The following is a 21,964-nucleotide window of genomic DNA, read 5'->3' as shown; positions in this document are numbered from 1 at the left end:
TATAAAAGATTAGCTAGGATATCATCATTCATCTTATTTACACCTTCCTTATTCCCGCCAAAAAAAGGAATGAAGCTGGATTAGCGTGTTACTTACAGCATCTTTCATGTTTTTCATCAGAGCCATCAGCACAATCAGGAAATCCATCACAAACATTCTGGGAGTAAATACACTGCTTATTGTCACATGTGTACCTTCCTTTACCACACTGTGGATACTCTTAAAACATAAATTTTTATATGCATTTATCATGGCCTGACATTCGTACATATGTTTAAAAATAAATACGTACTGCAAATTTAGAAATTATTGTGAAGCTTTTGTTAATGTGAAAAATGCTACAGTATCAGGAATGCAATAATAAAAACATGCATTCATAATTTCAGTAGGTGAGTTTCGTTTGTCATATTGCCTCACATTGGTTAATGGCATAAATTAGATCTCACATTTCTGCCACTAGTTAGGGTTTTGCAATAATAAATGCACTCATTAATTTCTGAATTTACAATACCCTGTGATTGTCACACCTGTACCTAAAAATAAAATAAATGCCACTCAGCCTTGTTAATTAAATGATTTATTCTCTAATTGCTAGTTGACGAGTTCTCTGAATGTTAATGTTTATTAATTGAAATTTTTACCTCTTTTCATCCATTTAAAAATTTTCATTGTACAGAATCGCTTAAAAAAAAAATTGTTACTTGATGTTTTAAGATAATAATTTACCACAGTTTTTCTTCTCATCTGAGCCATCACCACAGTCGTTGTCATGGTCACAAGCAAAGGATTGTGGGATACATATACCATTGTCACATCTGTACTGATCAGGACGACATGTGCGTATTGGACAGTTTTGAAGTTCATCTTCGCCCTCATGACAATTTTTAATGCCATCACAAATTAGCCTCCTGTCTATACAAGCATATCTTCCTATCTTCTTGTTAGACTTACATGTAAATGTAGTTTTTGGACATCTTCTTTTGCCTGAAATAAATTCAGCTTTCAGAGTCGTAAAGAAATTAGATAATAAAAATATTCTTTTTTATAAACATAAATGGAAAAAACATCAATGTTAAAAATGCAATATGCAATTGTTTGGTAAGAAAACAATAACTATTGTTTTGAAACATCTTTCAACGTATTTGGTTTAAGATTCCAAATTTCATTGCAAATGGTCAAGGCTTAAAAAAACATAAGCTTTATATATAAAGGATACAAGCAAAAACCATTACGAACAAAAAGCTCTTTAAAAATACCATACTTTTTCAAAACATGTTACTTCAATTAAAGAATCTTTGTTGAGCAAGCTCACATAATAGTTGTGCCCACCTCCCCCTCCCCCAAAAAAATATTTGATTTGCTCTGGAAACCACTTTTCTGCACAAATTTTAGTTATCTTTTTTTGGAAAGATGACTTTTACCTAAGACTTAGTGACTTCAAAATCTTCCTTTAAACATATATGACCATATATGTAAGTAAGTTTACAATTTCATATCTTATATTTGATTTACAATCCGAAAATCAAAATAATTGATTAAGGACAGATAGGTCAAAATATACTTTTGAGACCTAACCTCTGACCTCCAAAATTTGAGTAAATCTGGAAAATCCTTTCTGTCACCACAACCTATATAATGTATGCACTTTAACCTCTGAACAACCACATTTGACTAAATCTGATATATACTTGCTGTAATTCAATGTAATTAATATATGCACTTTGACCTCTGACCTACCACATTTGAGTTGATCTGATTCGTCACTTTTGTCACCACAATCATCATCTCCATCACATACAAACTTTGGACTAATACATTTTCCATTGGCACATCTAAACTCTGTACAAGTCTGGTTCATACTCGGGTCTGAAAATTAAAGGAAATTTCTAATAAACATGCATGAACTATGTACCATTCCGATTCATTCTGGGATCTGAAAATCACAGAAATCGTATCAATGAATTTGTGAAAGTTCTACCAAAAAATTATATCATTCATGGTATCTGTAATTTTTAATTGTTAAAAGTCAAGTTTAAGCTGCGTCTTATCAATAGTTGCCTGTCTGCCCTATGTCTGCTTTTACAGATGCAAGGATCAAGGTATCATCAACCATCTTCTTCATTGTCTACTAAATCACTAAAAAAAAACATACTGGACTCATTTTGTTATGTCAGTGGTCTTTAATAGCTGACTATAGTATACAGCACTGGTTCTGCTCATTTTTGAGGGGCCTGATGGGGGGGTCTCATCACGATTCACGAGCTGATTTTTTTGTCAATCACGATTCACCGAAAATAAATTTCCATGATCACGGATCAAGAAAATATAAAAAAAAATAAATCTGTAGAAAAACGGATCACGATAGCGAAAATGCACCGATCACGAAGAACGAAAATAACCCATCAGGCCCCTCATTTTTGAAGTCTGTACAGTGAACTTTAGTTGCTTACATCCACATCATTGGGACTCTGAAGGATAGTTGTCTTATTGGCAATTAGACCACATCGCCTTCTTTCAAACAGAATTCCTGGGTAATACCTACTCTAATTTATTTTACCTTCATACTCTTACAGACAGAGGTTAACCAGTAACTCTCAGAAAAACTTCCAAAATTATTTTACAGTGATAGTAAAATATTACTAGTGCTACATCTGTTTACTGTGAAATTCATTATTTGTTGGGTACCAATGTTCATGGATTTCACAATTATAGGTAAACCACGAATTTCAATGTTCAACTAAATCTAACATTTATAAAGGATTGTAGTCAGACTTTGGCAAAACTGTGAAGTCAAATATCCACTAAAGTACAATTTTTCACCAATCCACGAAAATAAATGAATTCAGAGTATATAATTTCCTTACTGTTACATCCAGGCTGTTCATCTTCATTTTCTCCACAATCATTATCACCATCACAAACCCAGGACTTGGGAATACATTTCTGTGTTACAACACAATGGAAGTCTTCTGTAAAATAAATGGATGGCACAATTACTATCATAGCTGTAAAGTTTAAATTTTTCTTGGGAGATCAAATGAGTGATTGCTGCAAATTAAAAGGGCCATATTTGGATCAAGATATTAAGTAAAGAAAGTGTTTTAAGGGCATATGATACAATAACAGGGGAAGTAATGACGTTGCTAACGTAAATTGTTATTTTCGCGACTTCAAACTGTGACTTATCGGGAAAAGATGCAGTTTTCGACTGATTTTTATCATTCAAACTGATTTAACTTGAAAACGAGTTCATGGACCCTTCTTTTTTAAAATGACATTTGGTTTGATTACGAATGAAGATTATGTGTACCAATTTTCATGAAAAAGTCAATAGTGCAATAATTTTGAATTTGATAACTATACAGCAAAAAATGACGTTTTTTTTCTTCATTCGTGAACATTTGAAAAATATGAGTTATTTGTGAAAATAAAATGTACAAATTTATAGAACATTTAAATAAAACAGAAATTACAAATAATTTAACAAAAAACAGCTTGTGTTTATCTTTTAAAACAAAAAAATTATGTATTTCTGTCGAAAGGAAAAATATGTCCACAAATCCAAGTTTTGAGGAAATATCTGAAATTTCAACCTCAATTTACTCAAAAAGTAGCACATGATGGTATATCTTTTATTGCATATTTGATTTAATCAGGTAAAAAATAGCCAATATGCAAATTTTCATCAAAATTTCATTACAGGATCAAAACTATATCGTATGCCCTTAAGTTGATGCGTAAACCTGTGAAAAGTTGAAAAAAAAATCAATGAAACGATCACTAAGCAATGTAGTTATCTTTTAAGTAGTCATCATGATGCACCTGTTTCTCTACCAATGACCAGGACAGATTTACTCTACTAGGAAAGAGGATACACCTTATCGCTATTTAGTCCAATCCAGAAAAAAACTTATCTACTTCCTGTTTGGGTCAAGTCTTGCAAAAACAAAGGTCATCAGCAACGAGCTAAGGAAGGAAAATGTTTAGAAAGCAAACATTTTGAAACTTTGATGGATTATGAACCACTTTTTTAAATTATAAATTCAAGTAATAAGAATGCTTTGATTGAAGTGTTTACGATGGTTTAAACATTTCTTTTTGAAAAGTTTAATGAATAATACATTGATTAACAGGGCCCCAGATAGCTTCAACTGGATGAAAAGTTGTGTAATTTTAGAACTTATCCGGATTTGAATAAATAGCAATAAGGTGTATTGTTTTCTACCAATGCAATGCCCAAGGCAGATATATACACTTACGAGGTGAGCAAGTGTGAGCTCCACAAAACATTGCATTCTCATCACTATTGTCCCCACAATCATTCTGACCATCACATAGGTAACGTCTTGATAAACAGATACCATTGTTAGGACATTTGATCTTCCCTGGAGAACATGTTCTCTCAGCTGTAATGTAAAAGTTACACATAGATAGACATATAATGTTTTTAGGACACTTGATTTCCTGGGCACATGTTCTCTCAGTTGTAATGTCAAATTTACAAATAAAGTATTGTCTGTTTAATTGAGTCACATACATGTGAATTGTAATAAGGAAGTAGGTGTCTGACAGATCTGCATACACTTTACAACTCATCACTGTCAAGCTGCTGATCTGAGAAATATTTGTAGAGGAAAAGACAAATAAAATTGAGAATGGAAACAGGGAATGTGTCAAAGAGACAACAACCCGACCAAAGAGCAGAAAACAGCACAAGGCCACAAATGGGTCTTCAACACAGTGAGAAATCCTGCACCCAGAGGCAAGCTTCAGCTGGCCCCTAAACAAAAATGTGTACTAGTTCATAGAAAATAGACATCACACTAAACTCCTAAACATATGAATGAACCAAAATTAAAAAACATACAAGAGTTAAACAATGGCCAGAGGTTCCTGATTTGGTACAGGCGCAAAAATGCTGCAGGGTTAAACATGTTTTGTGAGATCTCAATCTGATTTATGATTACAAAAGATATAGGTGAAGAAACAATGAGTTACTTAAGACTTCAAGACATTTGGACAAGCTTCCATATACAGAACTATATAGAGAAGTTAATTAGATATCAGAGCTTGAACTGCTAGAAAGTAAGGAACTGCAAAAGGGGAATAAACTTGTACTTTTAATTTTATAATTCTATTATTGCAGTCAGTCAGATTTTGAAATATACAAACTAACAATCTAGAATAAAACAAGGCCTCAACACCCAATAAACAGGCTATGGCTTTTCGGTCCATTATCTAGGTATACATTTTTTTTCAATAGTTTTTCTGGTTTGAATTGTTTTACACTTGTCATTGTGGGGCCTTTTATAGCTTGCCATGGGGTATGGGCTTTAAATGTTGTTGAAGGCCGTTAGGTGACATATAGTTGCTAACTTTTACACCATTTGGTCTCTGGTGGAGATTTGTCTCATCTTTTTATTTTTATATACTTACGACAGCCACTTTCATCCGTTTTGTTTCCATCTAAGCAATTGTCAACACCATTACAGACCATCAGTAAGTCAACACACCTCTTGTTTGCACAATGAAACTGGTGCCTTGTACATTCTGGGTACGCTACAAAATATTTGATATAATTTAAGAAATGACTGTAATATATTGTATGTCTATTAAGAAATAACATAAAAAATGTGGTGCATAACGAATAAACCATGTAGTGGGTTATTTAAAAGTGTGCACTACATTTTTGGGGTTATTTCTGATAGACAGAAAAAATATTATAGTCATTCCTTATAATTTAATTCTAATTCCATTTTTAAGGAGTAAATTTTGAAAAAAAAAACGTTGGTGATGTCACATGACAAAATTATGTATATGAGCTGATAGACAAAACACTTTCAGCCAATCAGAAGACTTGTTACATCCAAAATTAAATTATTTAATAATATAATAGATTAAGACAATACCACTCTCTTTTAAGCACACTAAAACTGGTACCTTGTACATTCTGGGTAAGCTACAAAATATCTAATATTTAATAAATTCATTAATTGTGACATCACAGAATGAGACTTATTTGGCTCATTTGCATTTGAACGAGCCACAGGACGGGTGTCACATGTGGAGTAGAAACTGCTTACCATTTCGCAGCACCCTAGTTTAACCCTTGTTTTTTTATGGGATTCCTGTTGCTCAATTGTTAGTTTTTTTATGTAGTTTTGTGGACTTGTTCATTGTTATTCTGCCATGGTGTAGTCAGTTTTTTCTTTGACATATAAGTTTTGAATGTATCCTTAGCATCTTCAGCCTCTTTTTTTATCTTTTTTAAATGTAATATTTAATATATTCCTTGCTGTCTTTTTGAGATGTAACAACATCTCAATAAGTTATTTTTTTTTGTTTTAGTATAAATATTCTTGACCCAATATGTAGCAATTTTTTTCTATATAAGCTGTGACTAGACACTTTGAATTGTATTAAGCAATATAACACCTTTAGAAAATATTTTGAATTGGAGTTATCTGTTCAGGATGGTAAATTTGTTTGGAGTTATCTTCCTTTGTTCTGAATGGTAAATTTGTTTGGAGTTATCTTCCTTTATTCAGAACGGTAAATTTGTAGCTGAACCTTTTTTTTTTACACAAATAAATTCATATGCCATGCACAACAAAAGTATTTTATTATCTATATGTACAAAAGTATGGTTATACACATACACATCAATTTAAACTTAGTATATGAGCATGTATGGGGATATGGATGGGGTTTACAGAATAGAGAATGATGGGCCAAATCTACAGAAAAATGGAACCAAAAAAATATAGAATAGAGAAAAATATGGTAAAAAATAAAGAGTAGAGAATAATGGGGTGCTAAAATATAAAGAATAGAGACTATATGCGAACCCCCATCCAGATCCTCATATATGATTAATAAATTCCATGTTAACTCATAAATTGCATTATGATGTGTGAACACTCATTGGAAAAAGAGAGGCCTGTAATATATATTTATCAAACCAGTGACATAATGGTTTTGATTGCTTTTCATGCAATCTTTTCCCTCAAAACCACAAAAAAACAATAAGTTAAATGAAATAAAAGATCTTACTGCAATCTAATTCATCTGAGTTATCTCCACAGTCGTTGTCATGGTCACAGAGGTATTTTAGTGGAATACAGTGGCCATTGTTACAACGGAAATATGTTGGATCACAAACATGGTTAGCTGAAAAAACATCATGAATAATAAAATAATATAATAATGATCTTATAACTAAGTTGAACTTTGAGCTATTGCTCACTTATGATACCTCCACTTTTTAAGTATTAAGTTAGCAGGAAGTAGATGTGCAATGGATGTGAAAATGCAAACAGCAAAGCATGCTCTCATGAAGCTTAATACCCAATTTTAGAAAGTGCTGATATTAATTTCAATATTTATCTCTTTCTCACAGAAGTTGTCATAGCAACCATTTGAGGAATACTTACCACAGAAGTTGGGATTCTCATCAGAGTTGTCATTGCAATCATCAGAAGAATCACAAACCCATCGCTGACTCAGACATTTACCATTCACGCACACAAATTTGTCAGGTGTACATGAATGGTTAGATGGTATACACATTCTATCATTGTTTCCAAGGATCAATCCACTTTTATCACCACAGGAACACTCAGCCTTCCCATCATCCCCTGGGTGACAACCATGACTACATCCTCCATTGGTGACATTACAAGGGTTTGTATTGCCTGAAGAAAAAATCTGAGAATAAAAATATTTCCAAATCTTTTTTCAAAAGATGATAAATTTGGAGGCATCTTTAATCTAAAGTCTATAAAGAGATAATATTGCTCACTTGGTACCGGGACTAATAATTGACTCCCATTCCTGTTAGATGTTCACACTTTTTGACACCTTCCTGGCACAGTGTATATTTAGAACACTTGCTTTCCGATTTAATTGACAGTAGTGCTTGCTTTCCGATTCCGGAAACGCTTACTTTCCGATTTTGTAAAAGAAACTTATAGAGAGGGTAGAAAGGTAGGTTGTTATAGAGAGGGTAGAAAGGTAGGTTGTTATAGAGAGGGTAGAAAGGTAGGTTGTTATAATATTAAATAAAATAATGAAATGCACATTTTCTGCAATGAAATTGAAGTTGACAGAACAAAACAAATAACCAGGTATCTAGTTTCATAATCTATTGTTCCTTCAAATGATAAATGAATGCTACTTCATTTACAACAGAACTGCATTGACTTTACAGCCAAACATATCCAAATTTAAAAACTTTCATACACATTAACTAAACTTTCTCAACGCAGTCTTATTTCATAGGGTTGATATATCATTTTCATACAAACTATAAGATTGCAAATGATGTTTTTGGGATTATTCGACGTTTTCGTGAAAATCGATGTGCAACACTTACTTTTAGATTCTGGAAACACATACTTTAAGATTTGAGAGGTGCAAGTTCAGTCAAATATAGTACTAGTAATTAAGCATGTCCAAATTTTTTCATTGCAAAAAATCTTCCCATTACGTAATGTTTCTAGCTGCGGAACCATAACTATAATGGTCCTTATTATATTTTCTGATTTGTGCGGACAATCTATGGTGTGAAAATTGTCAAAAAATATCACATGGACCTAAGAGCTACGGTTCTGCAGCTAGTAATGATTCAAGACTACCGACATATCTGTGTTATCTATAAGGCGAGAGGAGGGCTTCAATCCTTTATGGTAGGAGTGTCATATTTTTCATATGAATTTCTCGACCTTAACATGATTATATCAGGAAGATTGAAACAGTGGTCTATTTCAACGGCTCATTCCTACCACTATTTAATAGTGAGTGTCCCCCTCTGAGAGATGTAAGGGCCTGTTTATCCATATAGGTTATATAATTATTCTTTAATTTTTTTCTCCATTAAATCAACATGTTATTCAGTGCTACATGTTGCCGTTGCAAGCATTTTAAAAACAAATTTGCAAGCTTTACATGTTTTTTTGTCGAATTTTGCATCGATTGATTGATTGTTGGTTGCTTATAAATTAACGTCCAATGCCAAATAATTCATGCATGTCCATGACGCAATTTTGCATCGAGAACGTAGATAACCAAAATGTGTCCAAAAGACAATACATAGCTTTACGTTCAACATAACTGAGGTTGTGGTTAACCTTCTTATATATTTTTGGTATAGATACCCAACATCTCTTTATAAAATAAGCAAGTACACACATATAGGCTGTGATACTGTGATTGAACCATTGCAGGTTGATTTTTTCAGAGCTTTGGTCAGATAACAGTTATTTAGTGTATTAATCCATTAATCTTTTGCGGACATATTTAATATCTTTTTTCGTGTACTCTTTTGTGGATAGAGCCATAGTCCTTTCTTTTCCTTTTATGTTTTTATCTTTCTTTCGGCAAGCAAAAGTGTAAATTAAATCTTGAAATTCAAACACCGAAGTAGCAGAAATTATTTACCCTTTCGGAACACATGATTAGTTTTTATATTTTGTTATTGTTTGTGATAATTTTGGGGAATTCGTTTTAATCAACTTTTTTTTTTGTGTTTCATATATTTTGTGTATTTTTTTTTTTTATATACCAAGAGAAATACATAAAGTATAATAAGAATAAATAACTTAAATGTAATGGGAGCCTATTTGAACATTTTAATATTTACGATATATTCTAATGGAGTAAAATAACCTGTTACCGATCAAATCAGGCGCCAATTCGACTTCGTCACCTCTGCTGTGTTGTAGGGTGTGTGTTAATACATAAATATCGAAAAACAATAACAAACTTTATAGTCTGCATGTGGTACGATGATTAGAAAATCATTCCAACTAAAAGAAGTCTTTTGCTGAAAATCGGAAAGCAATCGTTTCCCAGAATGACGCTGAAGGTAAACAATCTGAAAGACAGCGTTTCCTATGATTTTTTCAACTGACAAGTATGGTTAGATTAAATGAGTTTTCGAGAAACAGAACAGTATTAATGAAAGGAAAGTCAGTAGAGGATTTGAAATCTGTGAATTTTAAATATGTTTTAAACAGTTTCATACGAAAGAAATGCATTCTTGTGTTCAATCGTTTACAGTGTTGTGTTTATGGGACCGTTTATGACTTGATTTCAACTTTTTATGACAAGCATTTCATTTTTATCAATGATATCTCTTATAATGTTCCGTGAGATACAAGAGAGAACACCATATACCATCCAATTGTAGTTTCGTCCATCCTCATTTCGTGTCTCCTGCTTCGACGTAAACAAAAATCTGAAGACAAGCGTTACACGTATCAGGAAGCAAGCGTTACAGTTGATTGAATCAGAAAGCAAGCGTTCTGAATATACACCGTGCCTGGTGGCTGTACACCATAATAAAGCCTTTTTCTGAAATCCATAACGACTCTACTTGGTACCACAATTAAAATATTTTGCATTCGAAAATCTAGATCAAATTTCATTAAATTTGTATGGAATATAAAAAATATATATCTGACATGAATTCCTTGATGAAATAAGGCCACACTTAAAAATATGTTGGTTTGCCTAAACCCTATCCAAAGGTAGAGACAGTGGGTAGGTAGGAAGGCATTTTCTTTTCTTTTTTCGGCAAAGAGAAATTGAAGTGTCAGATGTCTTTTAGTCTTCATGCCTATCTAATTAAAAAAAAAAACTTTTTCACATGACAATAAAAAGATTTTGAGTAGAAAAATATTTTCTGGGTAGGTAGGGTTAGGGCGAACAAACATATTCTTTTTTTATGGCCTAATCTATCTCGTCATGCAGTGACATTTAAAACATGTCTTTTCTTTTCTTTTAATCACCATGTTTTTTAAAGTTTGTTTTTTTCTGTTTAAGTAAATTTATTTCCCACATTTTATTGAAATATCTTATCTTGTCTCATTGGCACCAAGGCTTCCAAAACAGTCATATATTCCGGACATTTGTATAATGTCGGGTAAAAGTCCGACTGGGCAAAGCATGAAACGGTCATCTACTTTTTAGTTTTCAAGGCTTTCTTAAGAGACAGTCATTTTAACATAATTCGCGATCTTTTTGACCCAACCTTTTGCCTTTAACAGTCACACATTTCCTGTCATAAAAGTGACATGATCATTAATTACTATTAAAACAACCCCTACTTTAATACCTTCTCATTTTAATTTAGGCCAATTAGTTGTCGAACAGCTGAAATTCACTTGTTCAGATGACAGGTAAACTATTTTGAACCGGACATTGATCGGTCTATTCAAAGTTATTTTCTTACATTTCAGCGGTTTGCCTCTTAATTAATTTAGTCAAAAAGATTTAAATCATCAGAAATATGATTTGATGAAAAAATTAATAAGGTGAAAATGAAAAATCATCATAACCACGTTGTTGGAACCAGAGATGTCTCTGTTTGAACTAGTACACATGTGCGCAGGTGTGAAATTTAATTATGCCTCCTAATCTTCAAAAAAAGCTTAATATGTCATTGATACCTTTATCTCACGTTTATTTTGAATATTTTCTTTAAGAAATAACGTAGAAAGAGCTACTTACACTCATTCATGCTTTGCAAACGTACATGGAATTTAAGAATCCGTCTCTGGTCCATGTTTTACCATGATCAAGATCCAGTATTAGATTTAAAACGAAAGTAAAGTTTTTGACAACGTTATTTTGCACAAATAAAGAGTCTAAGGCAGATATAGGTACACTGATGTTGCACACTTTGAATGATGCACTGCCAATTTAAAAGTTTAAGTCAGAACTTCCAATTTGAATCAAAGAAAGTTTAATATCGTTTTTTTTTTTAATGTCAATCATTGGGATGGCCAACTCAGCAACTGATTACCATAATTGCCTTTTGTTTATTTTGTCTTATGGGATAATATATAAAATGTCCAGCTGGCTAAAAATAATTTTGGAATCCCTGATTGGCACTCATATCACATCTTCTTATTTATATATACAAAAACTTCTTCATGGAGTAAATGGGTTAAAATGAGCATAGCGCTTTGGCAGCTGAAAGTACCTTAAAATGCAGATTTTACCTACCCTTGTTCTTCTGTCTGTATTCATCAAGGAAAACTGTTTTTTTAGAGACCATTGTAACTCCCGAATTCATATAAAACCTAGCTTAATTTGGCAAATATTTTAAGTTCCCATCATAATGAACATGTGTACTAAGTTTCAAAATGATGTAACCACAACTTTATAAGTACCTTAAATCACAATTTTTAACGGGGGATGGATGCACAGACAGGAAAAATTATACACCCTTTACTGTGGTACGTGGGGCATAAAATCTAATGAAAACGTTTCTAATATGTATACAAACATTTCTGTCTTTGTGGAGAATAAATGTTGATTCCCATAGGTCTGTTAGTGATACCCTCTGACATAATGACCAGATTGGATCCTGTATGCTTCTCTGCTCTGTAAACACCATCTATAAATACAATTATTTTTTCAGCAATTACTAAATAAGGACATAACAATTCCAGATATGAACGCAGGAATTATTAATTTAGATTGCATAGTACTTTAGCAAGGAAAAAATCTCATTGTATGAATCCTGATGAAAGCGTCAAGAATGCTGAAATTTTATTCTATCTGGGTCCTGAAAAAGAGTCTAGATTAGGAAATACAACCCAATTTTCTAGTTATTTTAAGTACTGGGCAAGAAAGGAAAAAACAAGAATGTGTCCATAGTACACAAATACCCCACTCGCACTATCATTTTCTATGTTCAGTGGACCGTGAAATTGGGTTAAAAATTCTAATTTTGGATTAAAATTAGAAAGATCATATCATAGGGAACATGTGTACTAAGTTTCAAGTTGATTGGACTTCAACTTCATCAAAAACTACCTTGCCCAAAACTTAAACCTGAAGCGGGTCAGACGGATGGACAAACACATGCACAGACCGAAAAATATAATGCCCCTAGGTGGAGAATAAAAAAACAGTCACTATAAGTCCCCTATATATGTAAAGCAAAATATTGTCCTATGAAATATTGTCCCCGAGTCAATATTTCATGACTGTATCATGAAATTTTGTCCATATGTATGAAATACTGTGGATTCATTATTATTCGTTGGATACCAATTTTCGTGGATTTCGTGGTTATAGGTTAACCACTAAATTAAATGTTTAACGAATGGCATATTTACTATAGGCTTGTATGCAGACGTTGTAAAAAACCACGAAATTAAATATCCATGAACATGTAAGTTTTCCTTAATCCATGAAAATTGGTACCCACGAAAATAAATGAATCCACAGTAATGGCCAGAGAAGGACAAATTTCCATATCCAGTTTTTTCCATATACAGAAAATATTTCAAAGATGAATAGTATGAAATTTTGTCATGTTAAAGGGAGCTTATATCCAAGGCTAAATATTGTGTAAATCAAAACAATACTTCATAGATGGATTGTCATGAAATTTGGTCTCATGAAAGGGTGGTTATAGATATTTAATATTTTGGATAAAATTATCATTAAAGCATTTTATTTGATTGGTTATAACAAACAAAACTGCCTAATTAATTTATTCAGCTATGTATGGTTATACACATACTTTTCATGAAAAATAATAAAAAAATTCCTGAAACGCTAACAATTTCATGGCAGAGGATTTCTCAGGAAAAACATACCAAATAAAGGCTTGTATAGTCCGTGGTTTTATTCTCCAAAATTGAACCTGCTAGACAGGGTTGCGGACTATAGAGTAAGATAAGGGCTATTCCATTAAAATGATGTCGGAGGGTAGGAAGGGACTTTTAAAATATCCCTACAACCAAGAACCATTTTTTAGATAATTGTTCATAATGGTAAAAGATGCATACTGAAAAAAGACTCAGTACCCACATTCAATAATTAAACTTCCCTTCCTACCCTCCCACATACATTTTAATGGAATAGCCCTAAGCAAGAAATAATAGAAAATTTTCTTAATTTCACGAGGTAGTTTGTTTATGTCTTGCCATGTTTGTTATTGATATTTGCATTGGCGCTCTCATCATTTTCAAAACTAATAATTTTACCTAATCCATATTAACATGTAATTTTTATTCAAAATAAAAGTATACTGATAAATTTAATCAAAGAGCTGATTGCTCTGAGGTGGAAGAAGATGCATAAAAAGTTACTTGAATTACAATAAAAGCAGCCCCCACCAACCCAGCCTGCTTTGTCCCATTATTGCTTCCAAAAATAATAATACTCATAACTCAACCAAAACTCACTTAAAAACCTGCAAATACTGCTGATTCAAATAAAATTTTCTTTAACTAAATTCCATACATTTGTCTCAGCATGGTCAACTTGATGCAATGCAATTTCTCCAAGCAATTATAACAGTAATTGATTTAGTTTCACTTGAAAATTTTCTGTCATCAAAGGCAGATAGTTAACTTTAAAAAAAACTGGCCACCAAGATTTTAGTCAACTTTGCTTAAACTAGGGTTTTTCATAATAAACATATATTGAAATATTCTAAATATATTCAATGTAGATATGTGTCAGGCCAAGGATTGACTGGTCATGTCAGGTGATGACCTTGCTATGTTATAGTGATAATTTAGAGTCAAGCGCACATGTGAATCTGCTGGTGTTTTACACATCAAACGATGCACCGTCAGTTGACAGAATCATGTGTGCGCTTGACTCTTTTAGCATTTCAAACTTGTTCATCTAAAGTGCTTGACCCATATATATCATATTTGTTTTTGTCCAATATTTTAACACAAAAGTATGAGGGTAGGAATGGCATTTTCTGTCAGGAGTCACACAGCCCTTTTCTGAAATTTTTCATGAAAATAAAACTATTGACAGCAACGAATTACTGGTTCCGTACTCGAGCCTCGATAATGTGTGTACCTTAATGAAGAATAACGGTAAAGAGCTGGACTATTCAGTTGTTAAAATTTAAATCCCGTTTTTTATCACTTCTAAAACTTGAAACGTATTAAGGCAATAACGTATATACTTGACAATAACTCAAGATGGATTGTATGAATATATGACAATTCTGTTTATCATTATTTTGAAACTTTCAGATGCACCATTAAATTTCCCATTTGAGCACATGCGCAGATCGGTGTCAAGATATGGCACGGAAGTTGATATGAAATTGTAAAGCACAGAAAGGGATACGGCATACGTCCTGGTGACGGTTCAATGATTTTACAGCCGGCAGTAAAGGCTTTCAAAAGACTTGAAGTCTTCTTCCACCAAAAATCAAATGCTTCACTACAAATTTCTCGTTTCTTTTCACTGCATTGATTAAAATAAACTGGAATCTGCTTGAATTTAACAGAATCAAAAAAGTGTAGAAGTCAACCAAGAACCAGCTTATGATGTATAAACTACAAAACGTAATCAGTTATTTGTTCCGTTTTGGTGTTTTATACGTATACTTTTTTAAGCTTAAGATCCTTCAAACATTAATGTGAAAGATATATTAAACATTGTTTTACACACAGATGGAACTGTTTTACTTTCAAAGTCGTCTTCTGCTGATATCTATTAAGTACGGATTTTCCATATGCTCTAACCGTATTTATTTTCATTTGCACATGCTATTCGAACTTTCGCTTTAAACATACACTAGTTTCAAAATTGTTTTTTTTGTGATTTTGACTTATTTTCACACTCGTTAAGTGTTCTGTAGAATCATTTACAAGAATTTTTATAACTTCTATTTGATGACAGAAAATGGATTTTTCCATGAAAATACAGCAAACAACCACACAGGATTTGAAATTACTGGAGTTTCATTAGACATTTTTTAACAGTTACAAAAAGTTTATTTACCTGAAATTTCATGGCAAGAAGGGAGGTGCGGACAATGTACTAGTGCGAACTATACAAGACCGATTACGGTACTTAGATTAAGAAACATTTTCATTAACAGCTTTTAATCGTGAAATATTGTCAAGAAGGAAGTGACAAAAGTTTATGGACAAGGAAACTATTCTACAATTAAATATTGTCCTGGACAGTATTTATTATGAAATAGTGTCTGCAGACAATATTTTATATGAAATTTTGTCCAATGGACAATATTTCATAGGGGACATTATTTTATCTTACATATACAGTACATACATGTAGATTAAAAAAAGCCAACACTTCAGTTACATGTACTAGATTGATTGATCAATTGATGGTGTTTAACATTAATATTGGCAATATCATGGCAGTCAGTTTTATTGGTGGAAAAAGCTAGAGTACCCGGAGAGAATTACTGTCTTTTTATAATCTTGAATATTGTCAACTTGGGAAAGTAAACCACATCGTACTAAGAGGTATCCACTTAAAAGTAACTGTACCATCTAGTTAAAAGTAACTGTACCATCTGAGTTAAAAGTAACTGTACCATCTAGTTAAAAGTAACTGTACCATCTAGTTAAAAGTAACTGTACCATCTAGTTAAAAGTAACTGTACCATCTAGTTAAAAGTAACTGTACCATCTAGTTCCATAGATAAGTGTACATGTTTTTCACCCACACTAAAATACAAAATTGTTCCCTGTACAAATCTTTTCCAATGAAAATATTTCCTTCTTGGAAACCCCATTTCTGTGTGAGATTTAATACACTACAATGGTAACATGTGATTATGCCTCATAAAAATCTGCCTTGATATTATACATATTCAGTAACAAACAGTTTCCAAATAATGAACAACATAAGATTGTCACTACTGTGGATTCATTTATTTTCGTGGGTATCAATTTTCGTGGATTGAGGAAAAATTGCATTTTCGTGGATATTTGAATTCGTGGTTTTGCCAATCTTTGAATACAAAGCCTATAGAAAGTTTGTAATTCGTTGAACATTTGAATTCGTGGTTCAAATGTACCCATGAAACCAACGAAAATTGGTATCCAACGAATAATAATGAATCCACAGTATATTAAGTATATTTTTTAATTGTGTACATACGTAATGTCCAATCTGTCCAGTAAACATGATGACCAAACACAGTCATGGAGAATGGATGGACAGTTGACTGGACTATTACTTCCCTATATCTGCCATCCAATGTGGATCTCTCTATCCTGTCCCTGAAAATGTAAAAACTCCCTATACAGCATAAATACTTTCCAGTAAAATGCTTCTAACATTGGGGCTCCAGTAGGGTACACTCTTAGGTCACAAGGTCATGTTTAAAAATGCCTCAGATTAACAGGTAATTTTTAAGCAAATAAAACATTTAAATAAAACTTTTTTGAAAATTTTCAAAGATCACAGGTCCTTTAAATGAGACATCAGGTCACAAGTTTGCCTGCCAAGCTACTTAACTACTCGATTACTCTCAGATCTGTACTTAGCTTTCTTTTGTTGTGGGGATGTATAAGTACCCTGCCACGTCCACTCTGTTTTTGTTGGATGTATTTCTGCTTTGTATCGATCTGACGAGTTAAGCCCTTTTCAACTGATTTTAATAGTTTGTTCTTATGTAGTACTGTTACACCACTGTCCCAGGTTTGGGGGGAGGGTTGGCATGCCTTCAAACTAGTTTAACCCAGCCACATTCTGTATGTGACTGTCCCAAGTCAGAAGCCTATAATTCAGTGGTTGTCGTATGTTGTTGTATATCATATTTGTTTTTCATTCATTATTTTGCAAATAAATCAGGCCATTATTTTTCTCGTTTGTATTGTTTTACATTTGTCATTTCAAGGCCTTTTATAGCTGACTATGCGGTATGGGTTTTACTCATTGCTGGAAAATCATACGGTGAAATATAGTTGTTAATTTTTGTGTCATTTGGTCTCTTGTGGAGAGTTATCTCATTGGCAATCATACCACATCTTCTGTCTCTGGTGGAGAGTTATCTCATTGGCAATCATACCACATCTTCTGTCTCTGGTGGAGAGTTATCTCATTGACAATCATACCACATCTTCTTTCTCTGGTGGAAAGTTATCTCATTGGCAATCATACCACATCTTCTTTCTCTGGTGGAGAGTTATCTCATTGGCAATCATACCACATCTTCTTTCTCTGGTGGAGAGTTATCTCATTGGCAATCATACCACATCTTCTGTCTCTGGTGGAGAGTTATTTCATTGGCAATCATACCACATCTTCTTTCTCTGGTGGAGAGTTATCTCATTGGCAATCATACCACATCTTCTGTCTCTGGTGGAGAGTTATCTCATTGGCAATCATACCACATCTTCAGTCTCATCTTCTGTTGCTGGTGGAGAGTTATCTCATTGGCAATCATACCACGTCTTCTGTCTCTGGTGGAGAGTTATCTCATTGGCAATCATACCACATCTTCTGTCTCTGGTGGAGAGTTATCTCATTGGCAATCATACCACATCTTCTGTCTCTGGTGGGGAGTTATCTCATTGGCAATCATACCACATCTTCTGTCTCTGGTGGGGAGTTATCTCATTGGCAATCATACCACATCTTCTGTCTCTGGTGGAGAGTTATCTCACTGGCAATCATACCACATCTTCTGTCTCTGGTGGAGAGTTATCTCACTGGCAATCATACCACATCTTCTGTCTCTGGTGGAGAGTTATCTCATTGGCAATCATACCACATCTTCTGTCTCTGGTGGAGAGTTATCTCACTGGCAATCATACCACATCTTCTGTCTCTGGTGGAGAGTTATCTCATTGACAATCATACCACATCTTCTGTCTCTGGTGGAGAGTTATCTCATTGGCAATCATACCACATCTTCTGTCTCTGGTGGAGAGTTATCTCATTGACAATCATACCACATCTTCTGTCTCTGGTGGAGAGTTATCTCATTTGCAATCATACCACATCTTCTGTCTCTGGTGGAGAGTTATCTCATTGGCAATCATACCACATCTTCTGTCGCTGGTGGAGAGTTATCTCATTGACAATCATACCACATCTTCTGTCTCTGGTGGAGAGTTATCTCATTGGCAATCATCCCACATCTTCTGTCTCTGGTGGAGAGTTATCTCATTGGCAATCATACCACATCTTCTTATTTTTTATATCCGAGGTTACAGGTCAGATTTGACCATGTGTGAGCCTAAGATAAATATTCCTACCAACAACATTTTTGTGCATTATAGATGAACTAACTAATTTGATATTTTCAACTCAATGAAGTTTCTCTGCTACATCCCATCTCATGACCTTCTATGAGATTGACCATGATGGACTACTTCTCCAAATTTGCAAATCTGCAGTATCAAAAATCATATATAAAAATCATGTGATATAACTAATTTAACAATAGATCTTTGACATTTTTGAGACCAAAATATTTCTATTTTAAGTTAAATTTTAATACAGAGACAAATGAAACCTCACTTTTCAATGGCAATAAAAAAATTATTACCGGGTAACCAATTGCAAAATCAGGAAAACATCAAATTACATCAGTCCAGTATGAATTTCTCATTTATGTCCACATTCATCCGATTTGAAAGCTATAGAGAAGCTCCATCATAAAACCTCTATTTTTTACCTTAATGCATCAGCCCAGTATATCATATCTTCATCATAGTCCACACTCAGCCCATTAGGCCAGCCCAAGTCTGTTGATACAATGACTTTTCTCTGGTTCCCTGCCATAGTAGCTCTCTCTATCTTAGGATGCCTGCCCCAGTCAGTCCAAAATAGGTATCTAAAAGAGTTTTGAAGTATCAAATGTTTGATAAATTGATAGCTGTTCAACAGTTTTCAAAATATTATATATGAGTAAATGGATATCTAGGATTTATCTCAATAGGACAGCAACCTGACATGGGACAGACACATGAAAATGTGAAAGGGTTAAACTACCTTATTCAGTATGATTTTTTTTTAAATATTCAAAACAAGAGAAAAAAGTACTATTTATACTTTTGTAAAACAAAATTTTACTTTCTTTTCTATACTCATACATGTGAACCTCCCGATAGTGTACAATAATCCCGTTTTCAGGGGTCTGCTCCCGTCCTCCCGTTGAAGAGAAAAAAATCCCATGTATGAAATATTTTATGAATGAAAATTTCAGCCACCATATCCAGTGTAACTGACATTACCTGAAGTTAAATTTTACCTGTAAATCAAAGAACATGCATAATTATATGGCTTCACTTGCCAGCTTGGGTGTCAAACATACTGGTAATCAACGATTTTTACCTCAGGCTAACTACCATTGTGTAATAAAAACTTTGTGTATTTAAAAGTAATTGAAATAAATTTTGGGTTACTTCGGAATTCCCTTGTTTTGTTTTGTTTAAAGTTATTTTCCTTTAAATAATGTAAATTGTTAAAAGAATATGAATGAAATATAAATTGAACCAAATAATTATAAAAGGATGGTAATAAAATGACTTTAAATGTCTTAGGACAAATAAAAAATTAATAATTTGGAAATTATTTGAGGGTTCTATACTTCTTTTCACGGCTTAAATTGAAATTTATTTAATAAGTATGACCTTCATTGACAGATTAAACCGACCATTTAAGGGCTATGTAGCCAATCAGGGTTGTTAAAAGCTTCCATATACTAAAACAGTATATGCATGTTTAATAGCAAGAAAGAATGTGCTCAGCAGTGATTGTTCTATAGCATAAAGACAAAACAAAAGAAAAAAAAATGAATTTAAGAATGTACCAAAAACAGAATGTTAAATTGAAAAAAGTTAAAAGAAAATTTAATAGTACAAGAGTACTATAAACATATTACATTCGGATGGAAAGTTGGAAGAAAAAAAAAACACTTTAAAAGACAACTTCTACATCACAAGGTTACATTTACGACAAAATTTATGTCGATAAAAAACCTCCTGATCTGAGTCCTAATCTCCAGACCAAAATTTCCCAATCTCCTGATCTGAGTTTCACAGTCCATCACATGTATGTATACTTAAAAAAAAAAAATTATAGACATTCAATTCATTGTAAATGGAATTTTTACTTTAATTACTATTTGTACTGTATTCCTGTCACATATAGTGTTGTCATTTTAGTGATATTTTTAACATTGCGGGAGGTTTGGCTAGCCAAAAAAACCAGGGTCAACCCACCATTTTTTCTTAAAATGTTCTATACCAAGTCAGGAATATGGCATGCAGATATTATCTACAGTCCTTTCTATGTATGTTGGTGTTTGCTTTTGTTATAGTTCAGTGTTTCTGTTGTTCTGTTGTTTACCTCTTATAGTTGATGTGTTTTCCTCGGTTTTAGTTTGTTACCCTGATTTATTTTTCCTTAATCGAATTATGACCATTGAACAGCGGTATACTACTGTTGCCTTTATTCAAAACTTTTTCTTTTTTAAAAGAAAAAATCATTAGTAACCTACCCTTTACACGGATGTACAGCCACAGCTCTAGGACTAATAACTACTGCCAAGGTCACTTTTTCTGTGGAGTTCAGGTTCATGCTGTAAATCCGGTTCATATACACATCAGCCCAGTATAATCTCTTACCAACCCAATCAAAGGCAAGACCTTCTGCTGTTACTGTGTCTTTAATCCAAGCTAGAAAACATAACACAACATGACACAACATAACACAACATAACACAACCAACCCAATCAAAGGCAAGACCTTCTGCTGTTACTGTGTCTTTAATCCAAGCTAGAAAACATAACACAACATGACACAACATAACACAACATAACACAACCAACCCAATCAAAGGCAAGACCTTCTGCTGTTACTGTGTCTTTTATCCAAGCTAGAAAACATAACACAACATGACACAACATAACACAACCAACCCAATCAAAGGCAAGACCTTCTGCTGTTACTGTGTCTTTTATCCAAGCTAGAAAACATAACACAACATGACACAATATGACACAACAAACCCAATCAAAGGCAAGACCTTCTGCTGTTACTGTGTCTTTTATCCAAGCTAGAAAACATAACACAACATGACACAACATAACACAACCAACCCAATCAAAGGCAAGACCTTCTGCTGTTACTGTGTCTTTTATCCAAGCTAGAAAACATAACACAACATGACACAACATAACACAACCAACCCAAACAA

At 33.3% G+C, this 21,964-nt stretch overlaps 1 protein-coding gene across 1 annotated transcript in view; it reads right to left on the bottom strand.

Moving 5' to 3' along the window:
• Positions 1-21,964, bottom strand: part of LOC127718035 (low-density lipoprotein receptor-related protein 2-like) — a 178,434-nt gene that overhangs the window by 52,068 nt on the left and 104,402 nt on the right. The window contains exons 45-56 of the mRNA XM_052223930.1: positions 21,266-21,443; positions 19,439-19,597; positions 16,912-17,033; positions 12,293-12,403; positions 7,434-7,694; positions 7,054-7,170; positions 5,437-5,559; positions 4,260-4,406; positions 2,865-2,969; positions 1,738-1,866; positions 727-984; positions 97-219 (exon numbers count right to left, since the gene is read on the bottom strand). Coding sequence (XP_052079890.1) covers positions 97-219; positions 727-984; positions 1,738-1,866; positions 2,865-2,969; positions 4,260-4,406; positions 5,437-5,559; positions 7,054-7,170; positions 7,434-7,694; positions 12,293-12,403; positions 16,912-17,033; positions 19,439-19,597; positions 21,266-21,443 — 1,833 coding nt within the window. The remainder of the gene's footprint in view (positions 1-96; positions 220-726; positions 985-1,737; positions 1,867-2,864; positions 2,970-4,259; positions 4,407-5,436; positions 5,560-7,053; positions 7,171-7,433; positions 7,695-12,292; positions 12,404-16,911; positions 17,034-19,438; positions 19,598-21,265; positions 21,444-21,964) is intronic.

Source organism: Mytilus californianus, unplaced genomic scaffold (assembly GCF_021869535.1).
Source record: "Mytilus californianus isolate M0D057914Y unplaced genomic scaffold, xbMytCali1.0.p SCAF_10, whole genome shotgun sequence".
Lineage (NCBI taxonomy): Eukaryota > Metazoa > Mollusca > Bivalvia > Mytilida > Mytilidae > Mytilus > Mytilus californianus.
The sequence above is the reverse complement of the archived record's forward strand: the minus strand, read 5'-3'. Positions and strand labels throughout refer to the sequence as shown.